Below are 23,352 nucleotides of genomic sequence, written 5' to 3' on the forward strand. Positions count from 1 at the left end.
ATCCAAAATCATTTTGAAAAAAGAGTTAGTCTGCTCCTGTCTCTGCAAAGACTGGAGAGATTGTATATAGTCCACTATGCAAAAACATTTGAGAGCAACACAGAAATCTCATGAAGCTATTCATCGGGTCAGGATAGCAGAGAGAAAAGAACGTATGTCTATGGTAAGCCTACCAGGCAGGTGAAAACAGGTTTGGGAACATGCAAGTATGGGTCTCTCAGGGCTACGGGGCACAGGAAAAATGCCCATTTACAAGACCACCTTGAAAAAGTCAGTTCCTGCACCCAAAGGCAAGACAGAGAACACTAGAGACAGTATGCTTTCTTCAGGCCTGCTTATTATTGAGAAAATTGCAGGGCTTGACCATTTCCCTGATGTATGTTGTAACTCTGCTCAAGTAGTCCATGTGAAGAAATTGCTTTCTGCAGCGAAAAAGAAAATGGGGAAGCTGTGAGTGAGAGGATCAAGAAGAATTAGAGATTTAGTAATATGGTGATTGGTGCTGTATAAATATGATTATAGAGACAAACGTCCTGATGGATTCTTATGACGACTTCCAATGTTTAGAGATGTGAAGGCAAGGAGGTTTTGATCATGGTGGGGCAGCAGAGGAGTAAGAGAGAAGGCACTGCTGTTGGTTTGAGATAGGCCATGCAGAAGTGAAGGAAGAGGAATGACTATGCCCCCAAATATCTTTGGGCCAGAGAGCAATGAGCTAACAATAGTGATAGCTCCAAAGAGAAGATAGTTGTACTGATATTAGTAAAGTAAGAACACAGATAAAATCTCCCTCTGTTATGAACAGACTGAGACAGGGAGTCAATAGAAAGAGTATGTTAGTGTCAGAATCCCACACCCAAGATGAATGGAAACCTTCACAATGTTTGGAAGGGAAGAACAGTTGGAAGCTCTGCTGTAATGAAGTTCTTGCTCCTCTGAAAAGATCCATAACAGGTGCCCTCTGCCGCATACAGTGGTAGGAGCTCAAGGGCTATTTTGTCCAGTGGGGAAGTATGGAGTGATGGGACAAAGCCATCATTACCCTGGAGGCCAGTTTATGGGCCAATCGGTACCTTCAGAGAAACTAAGAAAAACACCATAGTTTAATTGAACTCTTCTCTCATGTATTGACCAAGGGGAGGGCTCCAGAACAAAGGTTGAAAATGCCAGGATCAATCTGACAAGGGGCAATTCTGATAGAAATTAACCTAACCACAAGGGGGACTTATGGAATTTTGTGAGGAGTAGCAGGATTCTGTGTCCCATCTCTGTGGTTTCTCTCATAACCTGCCAGGTGGAGGAAGTGTGGGGTGCTGGAATGGAGCTAGTCAGGCTCAAATGCTCATTTCTGATGCTTCTAATGGGCCCTTTGTGTGGAATTAGCACTGTGGGGAAGCAGGTTTCAATGTGAGAACATGAACATGGGGAAGGGCTGACTACAGGCAGCCTGGCATCAGAGTCCTGAGACAAAGACAGTGAAGGAAGCAATTGTCTGGATGCTCTCTGCCCATTTATGGACTTAAAGCAGAGCTAATTTTTATTTGTCTTAAATTTTTTTTCTTGTGGACAGGAGCTAAAAAAGGAAAGCGAGAGAGAGAAACAAATAAAAGTTAAAGGAGAAAGAAAGAGAGATGATCTTCACCTTCTAGGACAAAGAAAGTCAATCAGACTGAAGTGGAAGCAGACAATCTGGTCCCTCTACACTGGCCCATGCCTCCTTGCTTCCTGGTGGATGGAGACATAACAGTGTAAGGGTATTGCACTGGCTAAGTTTCTCATGTCCAACTCTGCTCGTTGGTCCAAATACTGCAGAGGAACCTATTACTGCGACCAGTTAAATGTAACTCCTTTAGCACAGGTGGGCGAGACCTATGCCTTCTTGTTGAAGGGTCAGGATTTTACACTGCTGATCATCAGTGCTGAAGGTTGATACATACGTTATCCACTGTAGGTTTGGGGAAGAGGAGATATTTGGCAATCACTCAAAAGGGGCATTCTAGCAGGCGTGGCATGCCAGAGTGCAGGGGTTGTGGCTATATACGTGCACTAGGGGATTTTCCTACATTAGGGGAATTCTAAGCCAAATTTAAATTTGCTATTTGCTGCCAGAGTGGTGAGAAACAGAATTGGTGGGGCTGAATATCTCTGTATATTTTATGCTTTTCATTTAAAAGCAGATTATCTGTAGACTATTAGGTTCATTTTGGTTGTTTTGAATTGAAGTTTGCAAGATATGTGTCAGAGAGACAAGCTGTCAGTGAAAGAGACATGCTTTAGAGTTTACACAGAACTCTTCTTCAGGTCAGATATGTATAAGAACAATTAGACATTAACCCCAAAATAAAAATATAAGGGGTGGAATCCTGACCCCACTGAGGTCAATAGCAAAACTCCCATTGATTTCATTGGAGCCAGGAACATGATAACATACTTCCCATTGACACCGCTGGGAATTACTTCTATCTTGTGGGGAAAGAACTAGCACCACCTTGGATCCAGATCTGGGCATACTAGGATCCCTCCCGCTCCCTCACAGTCTCATCACCTCAACTTCATTCCACACCATCCCCTCCTTCCCCTCTTCTCCCCTGCTCTGTCCTCCTCATCCTCCCTTCTCTTCCCTTTTGTTTCCATTCATCTGATGCCCTTCTGATTACCGCCCACCCCCCTCCACACACACAATTGTGGCGTTAACCTGATGTTTGCTGCCATCACATTGTTCACTCTGCTGGTGTTTCTACCCCTTCATCCAGCCTGTGTCTGTCTTGTCTCTTTAGAGTGCAAGCTCATTGTGGGCTGGGACTATCTATTATCCTGTGTTTGCATAGTGCTTTGCACAATGGAGCCCTGGTGCATGACTGAGACCCCTAGACCATATGATGATTATAAAATAGCAATAATAATATTTAATATGTATATTGCCATAGCACCTGGTTCACATTGTGCTGAGAACTGAATAAACACATAGTAAGAAATTAATACTAACAAATATATTTTACATCAAGAGCTCCACCCCTGCTCTGTCTTAAAGTCAAGGGAAGGTTTTCCAATGGTAGTAATGGGATTAGGATCACACCCCAGTGCCCTTTCCAAACTTATTCAGAAGGATCTGTTTGCCTAATGTTTCATGCATGCAATTCCCATTAGACTTATATCCACATCAAAAGGAGATTATAACCTATGACCTATTGCTTCAGTGATTACATTTAAATTATATTCATTATATTGTTAAATTACCATTTATAAAAGCATTCCATTTCCTGGTCTGCTATTGTAGGAGAAAATGTATTTGTACAGTGTGAATTGTTTGAGAGAAAGGGATTGCTGCATCTTTAACACTGCCATTAGTGGTAACACTGACACTTCATATTAATATAAATCCTTTGGGAACTACTTTACAATTTGGCAATCAAAATCACTTTTCATCCAGATACCGGAGTGTTGATACTCTCTTAATCCTATTTGAAAATGCTTTTGGTTATATTGTCAGCTCACATAACCAACAAAAATGAGTAACTCTTTCTGAAAAAATGCACAGTACAGGAATGATTTAATATGTGTCTCTTAAATTGGCCTCTCCATTTAATATTTCTCTCTGATTCCAGAGGGATTAATTCTATTTTGTATCCGCAAAATATCAGAATTTTTCTATATCATAGATTGGTGTGGAAAAGGATGTGGAACGAATTTGTATGGTATAGGGGAGATATTTCACTGTAACTTAGTCACTTTAACTATATTTTAGAGAATAGTTTGATAACAGTAAGTAATACTTTACACTTGTACAGAATCTTAATGATTTATCTCAAAGCACTTTACAAAGGTTGTAAAGCATTCTCTCTATTACAGAAGGAGCGACTGATGAACAAAGAGGCTAAAAGACTTGCCAAACAGCACTTAGTAGTAGATCTGAAACTAGGACCCAGATCTCCTGACTTGTAGCCTCATGTTCAGTCCACTAAACCATAGCTGCCTTATTAAGCTGAGCTGACTGAATAAATACAGATTAATTGTGAATATGACAAAAATATTGAGTACGATCTCTTTCTTCCCAAATGATTCCACAGCAGGATTAGTTGGTTTTTTTGGAGAAAAATAAAACTTTTTTCTCTTGTGTCATGCCATGAGATTGAGGAAATAAGCCTATTTTGGGATGAGTGCTTTTTCTATAAATGTAATTAAAATTTTCTTTTAAAGTTTAAGTGTAAGCATGATGAAGAGTATCAAACTGACACAACCATCTGCTATGAGGCTTGGTGTGTTTTATTTTGAAACCCTTCCCCCCGCAAACTCCACTTTAGCTGACAATTCTTTGACTGGTTAACAGGTTCCCTGCTCTTTGTTTCTCACATTGCCAGTTTGTTGATCTACGGGTATGAGTCACGTTTGGGTATGAGAGGTCCTGGATTCAAATCCCAGATAACCCCTTGCAGGGGCCTGAGTTGGTTCTATACCTTTAAATTAAAAGTGAGCATGGCTTAGTTGGCTAAATGTACCTGTCTAGCAGGGCTTAAATTCAGCCAGAGATGTCTGGATCAGAGCTCTGGTAAATGTTTTCAAACCTGCGGGAGTCCTGACGCTTCCCCTTGGGCAGAAGCCCCGAGCCCCAGTGCCTCCAGCAGGGCTGAAGCCTTGAGCCTCAGGGCTCCATGAAGTACTCTGTGAGAATTTAAGCCGTGCTGCCTAGTAACTATGAGATCCTAGGCACATATTTCAGCAGGGCCTGGAGTTGGGTTTCTATGGATTATTAATTGGATGTTTTTCTAAAAGATCTGCTCTTGGAATTATTCTAGGAATTCTATGGCCTGTGTTATACAGGAGGTCAGCCTAGATTATCACAGTGGTCCTGCCTGGCCTTGGAATCTATGAATCAATTACATAATACATTAATAAGGGGGAAAGAATAATCTGCTTGATGAATTCAAAGTGCTAAAGAGCTGAGTCCATGACATCCATAGAACTAAAATGGCTGGAAGAATGGAGACACTGCTGGGCTCAGAAGAATGATTTAAGGTTGTGGGGGTAAGACTGTGGGAGGAAGAAATTTTCCATTATTAGGATTGGGGAATATGCACATGCTTTCAGCTCTCAAGCGTTAAATAAAAAAATGTGAAGGATGACATAAGCCAAGAAGAATCAATTAAAACTTGGGAAAACACTGGTTTCAATATATCTTGTTCCAGGGGTGCATGAAACACCAGGATGCCTCCAGCAAACTGAGAAGTACAGTTATCGTAGCCTTGCTCTGCTTGCCTCATCTTGGGTTCAGTTTTGGTTCATGACTTCTATGTCTCTATCTACAATTATCTATAATTTCCAATTGCCATTAGGCAGAATTCAAGTGAAACCAAACATTTAAACAAATATGTTCAAGAAAGTCTACCCAGGATTGTTATCCCTTTCTCAGATAAGAACAACACTGGCATGGCATGTGCTACTGAACATGGTAGATTAGAATCACTTGCAGAGCAGAAGGAGTAGTGAGCAATGAGAGCTAGAAATCTAGTCTAAGGACTGTCACCCATGAATGTATGTGGGTCAGAAGATTTTTTTGTGATGGATGAGAAAAGCTTGTTCTTGGTATAAAATCATCTATTTGGGGACAAATGCCCTACCCCGATGTTTATACTTGACTTTGGATTGTATTCATATTTGAGTCATGTTCAGGGCTGAATATGAATTGATCCTGATATTTGCCTCCACTATTATTTAGCTCCAAAAATATGGAGCTCTTCATATTGGAACCTAAGATGAAAGCAGATCTCATACTGTCCATTTACGTATTTCCTGATTTTCACTGTATTTTTTTCAGTGTTGCCAAGTAATCAGTTTATAGTCTGCACTTTTCAGCTTTTGTCATGATGGCTTCACCTCAAGAGGCTGCTCGGGCTCTGCTGAATTGAAAGTGCAGGGCTCTGCTAAAATACTTCATTTATTATAGAAACTACACATATGGGGAGCAATTATTTGCAAATGGCTGCTCTCTCCTTAAAATGGAACTTCAAGTCAAATATATTTTGAGCAGCAATGCGGAGTTACCAAAAATACTTGGTAATGATGGGCACTCCCTTTTTACTTTCACATCTCTTTAGAGTCTTCCTCAGAAGACAGCACTTTGGAGAATAACATATCAGAACTGACATTCTTTTTCTTTTCTTTTTTCCCACTAAAGCCCCGAGAGAGAGTCATGTTTAAAAACTGTTTGCAAACTTTGTTCAAATATGGCGCCACTAACTCTTTCTCAAATCTCCTTAGCTTAGTCCACACTGCAATCAAACTGATCCACATTTTCAAACAGTTTTCAAATACAGTATGTATTACTCACGAGTGTAGGTAGAAGCTCAAGTGCAATTTCAACAAGTACTCCTGCCAGGAGGTTCAATCGAGAATAACTTTTCAGAACAGCGAAAGAGATTGGATTATTAATTAATATTTATTATCAGTATTGAAGTAACAGCCACAAGAGGGTAGGCTCTGACCACATATGCACAGGAACACACAGTTCCTGCCCTAAAGAGTTTATAATCTAAAGACAAAAGTTTCAAAAATGAATGCCTAAAATTAAATTAAATTCTCAAATCCATATAACGCTGGATATTCGGCACTTCTGAAATCCAGGCAAGTTATTTAGGTGCCTATATATGAACTTGAGAGCCCAACCTTAGGCACCCATTTTTGAAACTGGCCTACGAAGACAAGCAAAATACAAAGGGTGAGATTCTGTGCTGCTTCTCTTGCAATGCTGGGGAAGTGGGGACAAAAGTGGCTTCAAACTCCCAGGTTACTGATGGGTTACTAAGAATGCACAAAGTGCTACAGGCCTATATGCCAGGGCTTGCATGAGAAAGTGCACAGGATATCCAAATATGGTCCTATGCAAGGCCTGTACTTGAGAAATTCTTCACCGGCTGTAGAATCACAAAAAGGGCCATAGCTGGGTGAAAAATCTCACTCAAAGAGTGGAGAGGAGAAAGACACAATCAAACTATGTATAATTTTCTATACACTGAGGCAACTCACCACTCCATTACATGTTTATCATGCCCACTGTTTGTCATTTTGTGTAATAAATACTCAACTCAACTATACCCAACTATCCATAAACTATCCATTACTAATTGGCCAGTTTTTTGGATGTGGCACAGAAGAAACAGATTACACAGAGGAAGAATTTGGTGGAAGAGAGAGTAGTGGCTTTATGGATCACTTCAGAAATTTGTACTGAGCATATGGAGCTATGTGGAAGAAAGTGCAATGATGGTACTGGGAGGAGTAGGGTAGGGAGCAGTCAAAGCTAACATCCTTGGCTGAGTGAAGGGGATGGTGGGTGGTGTGGTAAGAGACAAGAACAGAGGATAAGGGAAGGGCAGAGATGTGAAACGCCTTGAAGGGTTGAACCTGATACATTGGAAAAGGGGTAGCCAGAGAAGGCATCTGGATAAAACATACAGAATGATTGGTGAGGGAAATGATTTTGGCAGCAGCATTTTGAATGGAGTGTACGGGTGTGATGTGGGCATAAGAAAGGCCAGAGAGGAGACGGTTTCAGTAATCAAGGGTCTATACAAGAGTTTCAGCTCTGTGGACAGAAAGATGAAGTTGGCTCTTAGAGAAGTTATTATGCAAGAGGTAGCAAGATTTGAGCACAGCCTGGGTGTGTACATCAGTGAAGAGAGAATTGTCAAAGATAACTCCCAGGTCATGGGCCTGGATGATGGAAGAATGGTGACAAAGTAACACAGTGCCAAAGAATGGAGAGAGTCGGTCATTGAATTTGGGGAGGAAGGGTAAGGAATTTAGTGCAGATTATCCTTGTGTATAATTATGCTGCACGATTGAAAAATGCACATCTTATTTCCAGATCACTGATTTTAGATGGAGACAGGGCTACTTCAGGGTACTTTGACACAATCATTAGATAATGACATAATTTAAATTCTCTCTTTCTCTTTCTGCTCCTTCAGATATTTATATGTAATGTTCTGAACTCAGATTTCATGAGTATTTACTAAGTTATCACATTTCACTTCAGAGTGGCTTTATATCAATAGTGATTGAAACAATTCCCTTATTTTAGTGATATATAGTAGAGGTGGTTCTGAAAGTAAACTAAATCAGGGACTCCCAAACTTTGTAAAAGTTTGTTCCTGAATCTGAACTTTGTTGCTTAGGACCATCTCCAATACACAGGGCCAAACTGATGGCAAGGGAGTTAATCTGGATCTATGCCAGTGTAATTTAGTGCAATATTTTGCACATAATTTATACATTAGTTTGAGAGCCTTCAAAGTGAAAGGTGCTATATACAAGCATAAGATATGACTATAAGAACAAAAAACGTGAAGAATAGCATATAATATTTAAATTTTTTTCTTAATTTAAGAGCTCTTTTTTACATACAGTATACAATTTTTATCTAAAAGGTTATGGGAGCAAATATAGATGGGATAAAAACATCTTTTGCTTGATGTGGAATACATGCAATATATTCCTTAAGAACATGAAAAAAGAAAATAAGGATGAGAATCTTGGAGATAGTTTTGTTTTCCATAAGTCTTCAGGTATTACTGGTTAGTGGATTTTTAGCAGCAAGTATAGTATAAAGCAGAAAGTTACTATATGTAAAACCAACCAATCAAAAGTTTTCTTTTTAAACTTCAATGTTAAAGGTAAGAATAAGCAGAACAATTTAATGATAAACATGCATCACCTTGTCAAATAACGACAAAGAAGATACTTTGATGTATACTGTTCTTCTTTGAGGACTTACAATTCAGAACAGGGGAGGGGTAATAGCAAGAAAACAAACTTGTGTGAAAGCCAAAGCGTAAATGTGTAAAATTTAGACAATTTTAGGATAAATGTATCAAGGTAGAGTTTGAATAATAATATGCAATAATTGGTTTCATATGTGGGTTGCTTTAAACTACAATAGATATAATTATGTAAAATATGTCAGCCTTGACACATTCATAGGCAAATGCTTAAAATTATTAAATGCTCAGCAGGGTGAACAGGGCTTTCACTTACGCCTACTTTCATAAATAGCTCTTGACTTCTCATATAGCTCATATGGGTCGGGTTTTCTTGGATCAAAGGCCTCTGTTGAATCAGGAAATGAACTCCTGTGAAGGGTGGGTGGAAAGGGAATACTCTGTGGTATAGCTGGAGCAGATAAACTGGTCTGAGGGCTGCCTTGATTCTCCCATCGCTCCATCATCTGTAATAAATATATACAGAAAATAAAAGATTAAATATTTTTTCACAAACCATAACTACTTCAAACACTCGAGAGAAAGTGGCTTCAGTTACAAGTCTGATAGATATACATATATTTTGTAAAGTTAGAAAGTCTTCTGGGTATCTTTGGGGATGAAAGGAGCTCTAAATATTATTTTAAAGTTACTTAAATTAAATTAAAAGTTCTTATTCCAAGATTTTGGTGTGTATAGATATATCACAATACACAACAAATGAAGAAACAGCTACAATTTAAAAAAACAACAACACGTCTTTCCTGACTATTTAATATACCCATCACATATGTACAAAGCCTTCCATGTCTGATTGTGCCTCATTCCCACCCTGCTAGGAAATCCCAGGGAAACAGATGAGCTTTTCAGTATTCCCTGAAGGCTAATTGAGTCTGTCCAACCAAAATAGGAATGCAGTAATTTCAAAATCAGAGGATTTCACACCAAAGGCTCCTTACTACCAAATCCCTCTATTTTAAACCAGAGGCCCTTAACCCAATGACAGCTGCATCTTTGTCACACAAAGAGAATGGTGATCTCTCAGGCAGCTGAGTCCCTCACTATTTGGGACACCATTCTGCAATATTACTCAGGTTGAGTGACACTTACTCAGAGACCCATTTGCTTCAGTGAGGCTACTCATGTAGATAACTGCCACTCAGTGTGACTAAGAATTTTTGAATTAGGCCCACCAAGATTTATAAGTTAAAACCAACATCTTAAGCAATGCCTTAAGCATGAAGCACTTCTTAACAGGCAAGCAGACACATTCTCCATGAACCTAATTATCTGATTGATCCCAATGTGAAACTTATGTAGAGTGCATGACAGTAGACATGAGAAAGGCTTGGATTACTGTAAGGAGAGCTGCACTGTCAAAAAGGGTTGCATCTTTTTAGACAAAGACCAATGAAAAAGAGTAGTCTGGGCACATCTATTACTTGAACATCCAGTTGCAGTGAAAGCTTTAATAACACCTTCAAATTTCAAAGATGAATAATGAAAAGTGAGGATTCTCCCTCAATCCAGGGGTTTGATATAATCCTTGTCATTTCTTCTGGTTTCTTCCTTCCACCTAAAACATATCCAGTCTTATTTAGATAGAGTTTGAGAGAGTTAGTTCTCATCCAAGTACCACACTGGGTAGGTTATTCAGTTCCTCCAAACAGTTTAGACAAGATGGAGATACACAACAGTGTGTCATATGTTGAAGGCACTGAGTCCAGGGCTCCTCACTGACACTTCCTAGTGGCAAGGCCTCAAATACACAATGAACAAGAGTGGGGATAATATATGATGAAATGGATTTGGATTTTACCTTCTGATATCTCTAAGGATATGTCTGCACTAGAGTTTTTATTTGAAACAACTGATTACTAGTAAAGTTTAGGCTTGGAAGGATTAAATTTTTATTGGCAAATGTCGATTTCATCATACACACAAACTAATGAAAAAATATTTCCATCAGTGATAAGTGAAATTTAAAGATAGGCCAACTAAGAAAAATGCTGATGGAAAATTTTGAGTTTGGTTTAAAGCTATTTACTTTGTATATTTTGACATGTGATTTTGACAATTTGTGTTTTAACAATTATAAAGCTTTAACATTTTTATACTCAGCATCTATTGTCAATAAATAACTATTGTCTGATACCCCCCATAATTCCCTCAACTGTGAAAATGTAAATCAACAATATTTAAAAATGCTAAAAAAATAAAGATTGATATTATCCATTGAAATTATAAAGAACCAAAAATTTAATTCTGCGATGCCCGATGAAGTTGTTAGGTAACACATTTGTATGTGCTAGTCTAGATACACCACAAGCATGGAGCGAGCATTTGTTAAGTGCCCAGGCTAGCATGTACAAACATGTGAGCTGACTTAAGTTAACTGACAATCAATTAATACAAGTAAAAAAATGTCTAATGAAGACAAATCCTGAAAAGGAACCATCAAAGTAGTGCCACTCCATGTACTCTGCTAGGGACTGAAGCTGTGCCAGCAATCCCTTACTGCAAATGGCAATAAAGGCAGATTACTAGAGTTATACAATGAGTCTAATCTACGAACACTGACTCCACCCCTTCTTTCAACCTCCACCCTCAACCTACACCCTGGTTTAGCAGGTACGCTTTGCAATATATCCTGAAGATCGACAAAATCAGACTCTTTCTTAGCAACAGTGTGCGGAGTAAAGTTTCAGAGTCAAGAGCACTCTCCAAATAAATACATATAGTGATCATCAGCTGGAGTGTATCAGCTGATATCAAACTCCTGAGCTAGTATTTCCACAGAAATGTGGTCTTCAAAATAGACAGGACATAAATCTTGGGCCAGATGGAGCTACAATGTTTTATACCTTTTGAGGACCTGATCCCTTATATGTAGTGGCTACATAGTTAAATTTGTACTGAAAGTCATGAGTCAACATACTGTTACGAACTCTCTAAATTCCATAATACTATGTTTCAGCAAGGCATATTATTTCAAGCAGCAATTCAAGAAATTTCATGTATTCCTAACTTGGATACTCAGTTCTATGTCTCTCTTCTGTTCCATCTAGAAAGGAGTCAGTCTCTCCTTTTGCAAAGGTGGGTTCAACAAATATGAAGGCAGCTGGCTCCTATCCAGAAGCTAGCCAGCCAAAATATCAGAGATAATTTGTGCTGGTCAGAAAAGGGCATTTTTCCCCTGTGAAAAATGTTGATGAAAACGACAACGACAAAAAAAAAGATTTTGAATTTTTTTCCCCAAAAACTGAAATTGTTTGATTGGAAATACTACTGGTGTGTCTCATGACAGTTGTCATTTGGATGCCTCATGCTTCCATTCTCTTCTATAAACTGGGCTGGATTTCATCTCTCATGAGGCACCATGGTGTACTATTTTAGTGAACGGAGGTGGTGCATTATGGGAATGTCTGGCAATCGTGTATCATGGTAGATGTAATCCAATTGGAGAGCTGAGCCCATGAGTAAAATGGGGAAACTAAGCAACAAAAACTACAAATTCCATGAGGCACAACAGTGTTATATCTAAATTGAAATATTTCAGTTTTCATTTGACAACTGAAAATGTTTTGGGTTTTGAGCATTCTTTTTTTGACAAAAAAAAACAAAAATTTCTGTGGAAAGCAGACTCTTTTCACTAAAAAATATGTTTAGTCAAAACCCACTGTTTTCTGTAATAAAACAGTTTCAATGGAAAATTTACCACCAACACTAAAGATAACGCACCTAAGTGCTTTGTGAAGAGGCCCATATGAGGCTCACTGTAGGAAACTGATTAAAAACTTCATTAAGCTGAAAGGAAGCTGTTTGAAATGACTACCATGCCCAGTCATTCAGGTCAAGGAAGAGCTGTCCACAGCATTTCAGCTTTCTGAATCACAGAGAAATGCAGCTGCCTTTTGTCAAGAATGTCCAACTTCAAAGATTAGTAAAGACAAAACCTGAAAATTGTAGGAAAAATGACGAAAGAGACAAAGCCAGTGTAGAAAAGATGACAGACAGGTACCTCAGTTAATACAAGTGCTTTGTGATCAGGCAAAATAATGGTCTGAATCCTGATCAATGGAGCACTAAATTCAGTTCTGCCCTCACTGAGGAAAGAAACTAGTGAAATGAAACAACTTATCATTATGAAACAGAAAGATACTTAGGAATTTATCTAGCTAGGTATCTAACTAGCTAGCTAAAAAAATATTAAACCTAATTGCATTCTTATTTTTATAATCTCTTTGAAAGAACCAGAGAAACAAAGAACTATCTTTCAAAATGAGAAAATGAATAGAAATAAAATTGATCTAAAAGCAGGGTATAAAAAAGGCCCCCTATAAGCCCAACTCCTTGTGGTGGAATTGTGGAAACAGATTGAGTAAGGGATTGCTTTTCAGCTCAAAGTATGGTTGGTGAGCTATTCTCTCTGCACTCCTATAGTAGCCATGAAGGTCTACAGGATTTATTGTGAAACACCCTGGCTAACAGAGCTCTGGCTGGGCAGATCAAATTCATTAGCCTGGCAACTGGTCACTCTGAAAGCAAATCTGCAGCCAGCAAGTCCTTCAGTTGTCTCAGCTTTACCCTGAAATGGTCTTGCTGGCCGAGAGAGTGTGCGTAATTGCTTGTTCACTTTAAATGAATTCCCATGCAACCTTTGACAATCTAATCCAATAAATCCTGTAGCAATGGGGGAACAGTGAAAGTGACAAGTGATGGACATTGATGGAAGACATAGTCATGAACCTAAACGTGAATGGGTTAAGATTTTGGTCATGCTGCGTTGATTTAGGGTGACACTGTAGTTCAGCAATATCCTGATTGGCTCAGATGCTCTATTCACTGACAGTACAACCCACTTCAATCTAGAAAAGATGCCCTAAAAAATGTTCCAGAACAGCCCTGACCAACCTACTGCGGCTGGAGTTTGTCCCATCAGATGGTTGAAATGTAAACTATGCAGAACTATGTGGAGACACTTGCACTTCATATTCCTGCACTACACCAAGTTCAAGATGCTGCAACTAGTCTCTCACTTCCCAACAGCTCTTTCTAAATATAGCTTTAATTCACTTTTAAGCACACTGTACACTTATGAATTCTGAAAACATTGAAATGTTTTTTTTTAATTTTTAAAATTTCCTGCCTCCTACAACATTTACTCCTAAAAGAACTTGTGTAATATGTTTTAATCCAGACTATATTTGTCACTTATGTTATTTAGATCAATGGACAAACTCATGTCACAACATAGTGTGATTCAGGCCAGCACATTGCATCCAATTTTTATCACAATACATTGAAATCATCACAAATTGAAACAATCTGATGGAGTAGCATCAAATCTTCACCTCACTCCTAATGATGTTTCACAGACTCCAGAGGTTATTTCAGGAGCTGTTCAATGTGCCATGATCTAGCCTCACAGGTCATCAGATGAACAGTGACAAAAATGAAAAACAGAACAGATGACCAACCTACCAATGCTTGAAAGTATATTAAAATTATTATTTTATTATTTGTATTGCAATAGCACTTAGAGGCCCCAAACCAGGGATCAAGGGCCCAGTTTGCTATGCAATATTACACATTGTGACAAAGTTCCTCCTCTGCCTTGGTGGGTCCTATGCTTATCGGAGGATTTGCTCACCTCAGAGGTTCATGGCAGTCCTCAGTTTGGCCACTTTCGTGGCTCAGATCTGCCATTCACTCAGTTAGCCTCATCACTGGCCAACATGGGGAAAAGGAAGAACAATTCCCACAGTCTCTGCTGATCCACCTAGTGGATCGGGGAACAGGCCAGAGACCTTCCCCTCTGGTGGAACCCACAGTCCAGATCAACTCCTCTGGTATCTAGTAGGGAGTTGGGGAGATGGGGAGAAGGAGGTTTGGGGGGAACCCGGGCCCGCCCTCTACTCTGGGTTCCAGCCCAGGACCCTATGGATTGCAGCTGTGCATCTACAGTGGCTCCTGGAACAGCTGTGCGACAGCTGCAACTCCCTGGGCTACTTCCCCATGGCCTCCTCCCAACACCTTCTTTATTCTCACCACAGGACCTTCCTCCTGATGCCAGATAGCGTTTGTACTCCTCAGTCCTCCAGCAGCATGTCCTCTCACTCTCAGCTCCTTGCACGTACCTCACTAACTGGAGTGAGAGCCTTTTTAAACCAGGTGTCCTGATTAGCCTTAATTAATTCTAGCAGCTTCCCAATTGGCTACAGGTGTCCTAATTAGTCTGCCTGCCTTAATTAGTTCTAGAAAGTTCCTGAGTGTTCTGGAATAGTCCCTGTTATTTTACCCAGGAAAAAGGGACCTGCTTAACCTGGAACTAATGTATCTACCTTCGACCACTCTTTTGTAGCCATCTGGCCTGACCCTGTCACAACACACAGTGAGAAACAGTCACTGCCCTGAAGACCTTATGGTCTAAATAGACAAGCTAGACAGACTACAGAAATAGGCAAAAATAGTGGTTTAAAATATTTTGATATTGGGAATGCTGACACAGCTATAACAAAATTATATAGTAGGAAAACTGGGGATCAATATAATAAATACAATGTTTGCAATCTTTTTTCATAGTTTCACAGTAATCCCATTACATAAATGCTGGCACTGGAAGACAAATTCACTCTCGCACATATTCTCAAAACATCCTTAGATGTTCATTAGAAGGATGAATTTTTATTGCCTATATGATGCCTTAAGTAACCTCATATCTTATAATCCTAATAATTAGTATTACTCATGTACAAATTCATAAGATTCTGCTTTTCTTAAAAATGTGTGTGTGTGGGGGGGAAAGAGGTTTTTGAAGGGGAAAACTGATGCAGATCTGTTAATGAAATGTGTTTGGTACTGACATTTTCATTTGAAAGAATTCATTTAAAAATAAAAATAGAATATGGTATATAATGAGGGGTTAAATTTCATGATCTATTAGTTATTTATTTATTTTACAGGGCATTAAAGTCAACCATATAGTGGAGAAATGTAAATGTAATGTTATTTATGGCATATAAGTCAGATAAAATCCTGAAGAAATTTGCTTTATAATGATAGTAATCATATGAATTCAAACAAATGTAATTTTGAAAGAGAACTTACAGGCTTTGGAGTTTTCCATGGAGAAAAGAAACCTGAAATAAAGAAAAAAATATTAGTGAATCTTTCTGTCATATCACTTTACTATGAAATATATAATGGTACAGGCACTTTGGGGTCTATTCTTCCCTTTTGATGTAGGCCTGCAATTTATAGTAGCATTCATGAGGATTACATACACATGGTCAGAGGAGATGCATCCTGAAGGATCTAATTTCTATCTAAATAAAGGCAAGTGAAGTCTAAAGGAGTCCAGCCATTGTCTTCAAAGGTAGCAGGCTGAAATGGATAAAACTTCTATCCAGTGCCCATTTAAGGGAACGGAAAGACTCCTAATGGCTTCAGTCAGCGTCAGATAAAGCTCCAAATCATCTATTTCAAAGAATCAAACATAGTAAAGTAGCAATTCAAAATTTTTGTTAAAATAAAGCCTAATAAGCAAAGACTGGTTTCAATTTGCAAGTATAAAGAAACATTGAAGAAAAAGTACTATTTAATCAATATGGGTCACAAAAATACAACTCCACAAGTTAATTATTGTTTTTTTTGTTTTATTTTGTTCCTCCCCCTACAGAAATAAAAGCTGCTGGTCAGATACTACAGCTTCTTTTAATCAAATTATTTATTTTCCTGGTTATTGGTGTCTGACTCAACTTAATGAGTCATTATGACTTCTGCTTACCAATATTTAAAACCTGACATGTCCTTGTCAGAAAACTAGATCACCTAAAATGTATGTTGAAAACATTGATAATTGCTTTGTATGCAGCACCATGTGCAAAAGAATTTTAGCTACAAAATGAATACATAAATCAGGTAAAAAAACAGAATTTAAAAGAATAGATGGACACATTTTCAAAAGGGTAACCTTCCTTTTGCAGGCTCAATTTTCATCCAAAAAAATTGTACCTGTAATTTGCTTGTGGTTGTAAATCTGAGTACATACATCTCTAACTCCATGCTTACGAACTAAAATCAGGTAGTAAGAGGCACAATTCATTTTGTGGCGGGAAAAATACAGGCTCAAACTGAGGTCACTCAAAGAGAGACTGGGCCTTTGCCCTTCAGAAAATGTTCTCCAAATAATGAATTATGATGATGATATTATGATTAAATATTTCTCTCTCTCTAAAGAGCACCAAGGAAACAGCTAAACTGAATTAAAATAATAGACCCTCAGGGAAATGTATCCATAAACAAAATACAATAGGAGTTACATCTGAACATGATAGTCAAGGCCCCTAGGATTCTGTGGTCATTGAGTCATTTCAACAGCCCATAGATGTGATAAAATTTGGAGCGAAGAAATTCTTGAATTTGGGGCAGAAAGCCATTGACTGTATGGCAACTGTTATTTGTAAAGTAAGATTCCGAAAAGATGGGGTGTGTGTGTGTCATGTTTACTGGTTGTCTATAGCTTTCATATAAAAGATGCTGAGTTTACAAACAAAAAAGCTCCCCCCACCCCGTAAACTGAAGCTGAGATACGAAAGACAAATTGTATAGTTCTGGTTCCCACATCAGCTCCAGTATTAAAGATGCTGTAACTGAAGTTTAGCAATTCTTTAGATGATGTATATGCCAGAACAGAATCCAGCTCACTCTTTCTTGCTTGTTGCTGCTCTGCATGGCAGACAGGAGCCAAAGGTAGTAAATTTTCATCAGAAAGCTAAGATGAGACTTGGAATACACAAGAAGATCTGTTGAGCAAGATGTGCCAGGTATCTTATACCTAGTTACTGGTGATTAGATGTTCTGGAAATATCTAGAAAGGTAACATTCTACCATCATTTGCACTAGTGCAATACCCATGAATTGTCTTCAATGAAAATTACAGCTATTCAAAAAAAGGCAAAACTCACCTCATAGAAATTTACTGTCCATAGTCAATTTTCTGACCAAAAGTGCATTTGAGCTGCCCTCCCTCAAGTAAACATATAATAAAAATACATACAAGTATTTATTGACAAAAATAAATGACAAATACAACAAACAGAGGTGTTTTTTTTAAAAAAACCAAACATTCAATCAAAACTAAAAACATTTGCACTTAAACTTAGCATGGAGACTTGTTGCATAGACTGCAACGTACAAATCATAGAATCATAGAATATCAGGGTTGGAAGGGACCTCAGGAGGTCATCTAGTCCAACCTCCTGCTCAAAGCAGGACCAATCCCCAATTAAATCATCCCAGCCAGGGCTTTGTCAAGCCAGACCTTAAAAACCTCAAAGGAAGAAGATTCTACCACCTCCCTAGGTAACCCATTCCACCCTCCTAGTGAAAAAGATTTTCCTAATATCCAACCTAAACCTCCTTGTTCTGTCATCTGCTACCACTGAGAACAGTCTAGATCCATCCTCTTTGGAACCCCCTATCAGGTAGTTGAAAGCAGCTATCAACCCCACCCCTCATTCTTCTCTTCTGCAGACTAAACAATCCCAGTTCCCTCAGCCTCTCCTCATAAGTCATGTGTTCCAGTTCCCTAATCATTTTTGTTGCCCTCCACTGGACACTTTCCAATTTTTCCACATCCCTCTTGTAGTTTGGGGCCCAAAACTGGACACAGTACTCCAGATGAGGCCTCACCAATGTCGAATAGAGAGGAACGATCACGTCCCTCGATCGCTGGCAATGCCCCTACTTATACAGCCCAAAATGCCGTTAGCCTTCACAAATGCCAAGGTCCTCATTCAAAACCAATAAAAGGAAATACTTATTCACACAATACCTAATTAAGTGATGGAATGCATTGCCATAGGATGTCATTGAGGCAAAAAACCTAGCAAAAGTCAAAAAGTGACTGAGCATTTATATAGATAATAAGCAGTATTGTAACAGTTAATGCTAATAGACGTTGGATGAGATATTAAACCTCATGCTTCACAGTGTAAACCAGTCTCTAACTATTGAGAATTAGGAGACCTAATGTGGGGGGCGGATCATCCCACATATCCTAATCAGATTTTTCTTGTACCTTCTTCTGAAGCATCTGGTGTTGGCCACTATTGGAGACAGGACATTTGACTAGGTGGACCCTGAGTCTGGTCCAGGATTGAAATTCCCACATTCTTCTTTTCCACGTACCTTTTGGCAATTCTAATTTTTCCCTTGTCTTAAACAAAGAAAACATAAAAGATGCCTTTTATGTGTTGTCTCTTTGTTGACACCTGTGGATGCTAAATGTGGACTGAGCATCAGCCGAATTTGCAACTGGTGTTTAAATACACATGAGCAATGCTTCCAGTTCAAATATGTGGGCACTTGCAGATTTTTGAATGGCCTGCGTAACTGCTTATAGAATATGTATGAAAAGCTTCACAGAGTGGTATAAAAAATGTAATGACTCATGGTCCAGTCTGTATGATACAGTTTCACTGCTGTGTTTCTGTAGAATTTTAAGACCCTACCCTGACGTCAGTGCAGCCATTATGTGCCACAAAGCCAGTAAAGTCTGATACAGCTAGAAAATCCAGGCCCAGGAATCTCACCTCAATATAAAGTGGATCCTGTGGTGGCATAGAATCCGCATACCAGCTCTAGCAACATAGCTTCCCTGCTGCTGGAACAGGTGGTGTGGCCATAGCTCTTTACAATCCACAGATCTTTGGCTGTTGTCTTGATCCCTGGAGACCATTGGTAGCAGACCTTTGCTTTTGTGCTCATGAAATATATCTGAGGATCTGACCCATAGATTACTTTTTTAAGTGTGCTCTGCAGAATAATTATCTGCAAATTGTATGAGTTTGCCACATGAGTTTACCTGATGGCATAGGACACGTCACATTAATCTGAAGGAATGCTGCTGTACCCAATGTATAATCTTCTACATACTCAGCAAGGTTGGAGTCCAGCAGCCAGAACTATTGTTGGGGTGGAGGGACCTGTGCGCTCTCATTTAGCTTGATCTCCCATCATAGTACTACACTCCTTCTTGAATTACCTGTGCTGTTTCATTTAATGTTGTGAACTTTCATCACAAGAGATATTGGGACCCTTTCTTGAACAAGCAGGGCTTAGCCCTAGCAGACCCTGGCATAAGTCCAACAGTGATCTAGAGACAGGAATGAAACTTTTCTCAGATCAAAGATCCTTGCAGCCTTCAGGAACTGCAGTCTGGTTTGACCTTCTAACAAACTTATGTCTAACTAGACGCCAATTTTGGGTGAGAGTTCATAAAACTAATGTGCAGCCACTCCCACCTAAGGTGGGAAAACCATTGACAACTGGGAATATAAGTGCTTTTGGAAGATGAGACTATAAAAGCCAACGGAAAATCAGGGCTGTCTGAAAAAAGCAAAACATTTGGGTAGGCCTGTGTGTTCTCATTGGTGGCTTTTCCTGCTCCACACCCACTGACTTGATTATCTTTCTACTGACCTGACATCTAGGGTCAGGATGGCTTGATAACTATTCCCACTAGTAACAGGCTCCCAGTGCAAGATTATGGATTCATTTCCAGAAGAATCCCATTTCTCTTGCATTCAATTATTGACACTTTTGTTAAAAGCAGTCCCAAAACCTGAATTACAATTGTCATGATGGAGACCAGGATCAGATACCTCTGATAAAGAATAGCCAGAACTACTAGATCACAAACTAATTGGAAAGAAAATCAAATAACATGTTCACCAAGTACAGTGATTATGATATTCTAAGCTCAGGGAAATAAATGTGCTATCTTTTGCCATTCAATGGTAACTTTGGGAAAATGATGATATTTTAAAACAGTGATCAATGCAAGTTGGGTTAAACTATTAACAACTGACATTCAAAACCATTGTAAAGTTCTCCCCTTTTTGGTTTTATCTAGACAAGCCACAACATATTAATAAATAAGATGAGTGATTTTAGAACGTGTGCAAAAACGCTTTAAAAATTCAGAGAGAATTATCTCATAATGCATTGACAAAAAGTTGGAATTTTACAGATTTTTGACAGGTCTCCTTTTGTGTCTCCCACTATCCCTTTCAAAATAGGCCTTCTCTAAACATGTCTAAAAATCAGATCTGAACCACTTCTGAGATTTAACTGCAGTGGAGAATCCCAATAATACAATAGAAACTTGAGACTAAAAATCTATCTGGGAAACTGTACACCTTTATGGATATTTTTTCTTTTTGGAGACAAAGGCAAATTCCAGCTTCAGTCTCTTATGTTTCTCCTTTTTTGATGGAGATATCCTATAACAAAAATCAAATCATGTTACACTTATTTTTATTTTACTGTATTGTTTAATGTACATTTTAATTAGGTCATTCATAAGAAAATTTGCTTATGGATTGTACGTTTTACACATTGGTCTGTAATGACTGAGAACAATTTAATTTCTTAGAAGTAATCTCACCAATAGGCTTCGCAGTGTTTGCAAGATTGCATCCTATTTCAGTTTCTTTTTCAGTGAAGGTCCTCTCACACTGTACATAATCCCAGTAATATGCTGCTGTCCATGTAACTTGCTGCCAGTTCTGCCATGAAATTGGACATCAACTTTGTTGGTTATGGATATGGTTATGAGTATGATGCTATGGTACCCATTCTGGTTCCTTTCGGTCTCCATTATTCTTTTTTAAACACGAGAGAAAACAATTTCTAAAAAAAACCTTTATTCATTCCTCAGAAAGTCTAATCTACTACTGTGTCAAGGAGCAAGGTCTTTTCGACACTGGTGTGGCTTTCATTGGTCTTTGTGAAAGACCTATTCATATAATTAAACTGGAGGACATAAATAGTTAATAAATTTCCACAACTGACTGGGTAACAGTAGGCTGAAGGAAAGAACTTTAATGTCTCAAAGACAAGACCCTCCCAAATAAAGCAGGGAATGTTTAAGTTACATCATCTTCATTCCACAGCACTCGACACATTGATGATAATAGCATTGTTTTTGTCCATTAGCTTGTGCTGGGTTTCTTGCCTTTTTGTCATATAAATGCCTCTCTGCATATGGCTTCCTGTGCCAATCTGTCCCAAGCACTACACAGACCTTTTCACATGAATGTTTGGTAGCAGATGAACAGATGGTTGATCAGCGCTTTCCAGAGTATCAGTTGACTCCATATACATCTCTTCAAAGTTCATGTGATGTTAGTTCACTTAACTCAAACAAAAGTTTTCTTTTCCAGACAAGTCACCATTTTTATTTACTTTTGCATTAGATTTTTTGACATTTCCCTCCCTGATTGAAAATATGGATACTTCAGATATTTGGTAATTGACTATTCTGGGCCTGATTTTCAGAGGGCTGAGTACTTACAGCTCCCACTGACTTCAAGTGGAATCATGGGTGTTTAGCTTCTCTTAAAATCAGGCTCTTCATACACTTGAATTAGCAGCATGCGGGAACAGTTTCCTACCATGCACATGCAACTGGACTCCAAATTCTATGCAATTATCTTTTGTTAATTTGGACTAGGCAACTATGGATTGGATGCACAGATTTTAATCTATTGTTGTTTTATACAAAGAGTAGCAAAAATGTCCTTCAGCTAAAGTTACAAAAATATTGCAGAGAGAGAGAGAGAAAGTATTGCATCATATAAAAAGAATAAACATTAACTCAATTAACCTTCAAATATCTTTTCCTTTCAGAAAAACAAAAACCCAGCAAGGAGAATAAGCAAATTTGATTAATTCATATACTGTAATAAATAAATGTTTAAATGGAGACAAAGAAAGTAGATAGAAGTAACTATTTGAACATAAAATTATGAGAGGGAGTTTGAAATTACCAAGAGATGTTTAAAATGTAAGATGACTATACTGAATGGTATTCACTAGTAGTTTCTACAGTTCTAACAAAATATATTATTATACATGGAAAATGACAAAATTCAAAGGCCCTTCCCTTCCAAATAGCTTTAAAGAATAATCAAAATCTCATACTAGCAACAACAATAAAGTTATTTACCTGGGAATTAAGAGTAGCTGGAAGAAGACTGGTAGCTCTTCAAGCCTAGCCAGTCTTCCTTTAGAATGATGGTGCTATGCCGTGGAGGATCCCTTTTGGTAGGAATGCAAAGGCAATCTGGAATGTCTTTGCTTGTTGACCATGAGTGGTCTTTGGTGAGGATATCACCTGAGATGGTGGGTTGAAGTCAATGAAGCTCAAATGTGGGATGATTTGAATGGGGAATTATGTTTGACTGGACCCAATGTGTTTTGACTAGAGATAACTCCACTGGCAGTATGCCAGACATCAGTGGCACAGTGAGTAGTAGGTGTGATGCCTGATGTGTTTTGCCTGATGGAATATCAAGACTGTGGCTCGTTGCAGTGCACCATTTATATCATATGCAGGGTCAGATTAATAACAAAGATTTTCCTCCTCTTTTTTCAAAAAACTCCTTCAACACACACCAAAGTTACTAATTACAGTATTCCCAGCAAGTGACTTGCAGCAATACAAACATGATCAATAGCTGCTTCTCCTGATGGTCTTGTGGTGGTCTTTGTCTCATGCTTCATTACTGGTCCATTGTTCATCAGTGTC

The 23,352-nt window shown here is 38.6% G+C and overlaps 1 protein-coding gene across 30 annotated transcripts in view; it reads right to left on the bottom strand.

Annotated features, from left to right (window-relative positions):
* The window catches only part of MAGI2 (membrane associated guanylate kinase, WW and PDZ domain containing 2), a 1,173,000-nt gene that overhangs the window by 109,835 nt on the left and 1,039,813 nt on the right, over nucleotides 1-23,352 (bottom strand). For 20 of the 30 annotated variants that reach the window (XM_038415335.2, XM_043497794.1, XM_043497686.1 and 17 more), the window contains 2 exons: nucleotides 15,864-15,895; nucleotides 9,031-9,220 (listed from right to left, as the gene is read on the bottom strand). In XM_038415335.2, the coding sequence (XP_038271263.1) occupies nucleotides 9,031-9,220; nucleotides 15,864-15,895 (222 nt within the window). The remainder of the gene's footprint in view (nucleotides 1-9,030; nucleotides 9,221-15,863; nucleotides 15,896-23,352) is intronic. The other 10 variants (XM_043497696.1, XM_043497771.1, XM_043497728.1 and 7 more) reach the window with 1 other exon arrangement.

The sequence above is a fragment of the Dermochelys coriacea genome, chromosome 1 (assembly GCF_009764565.3).
Source record: "Dermochelys coriacea isolate rDerCor1 chromosome 1, rDerCor1.pri.v4, whole genome shotgun sequence".
In the NCBI taxonomy this organism is placed as follows: domain Eukaryota; kingdom Metazoa; phylum Chordata; order Testudines; family Dermochelyidae; genus Dermochelys; species Dermochelys coriacea.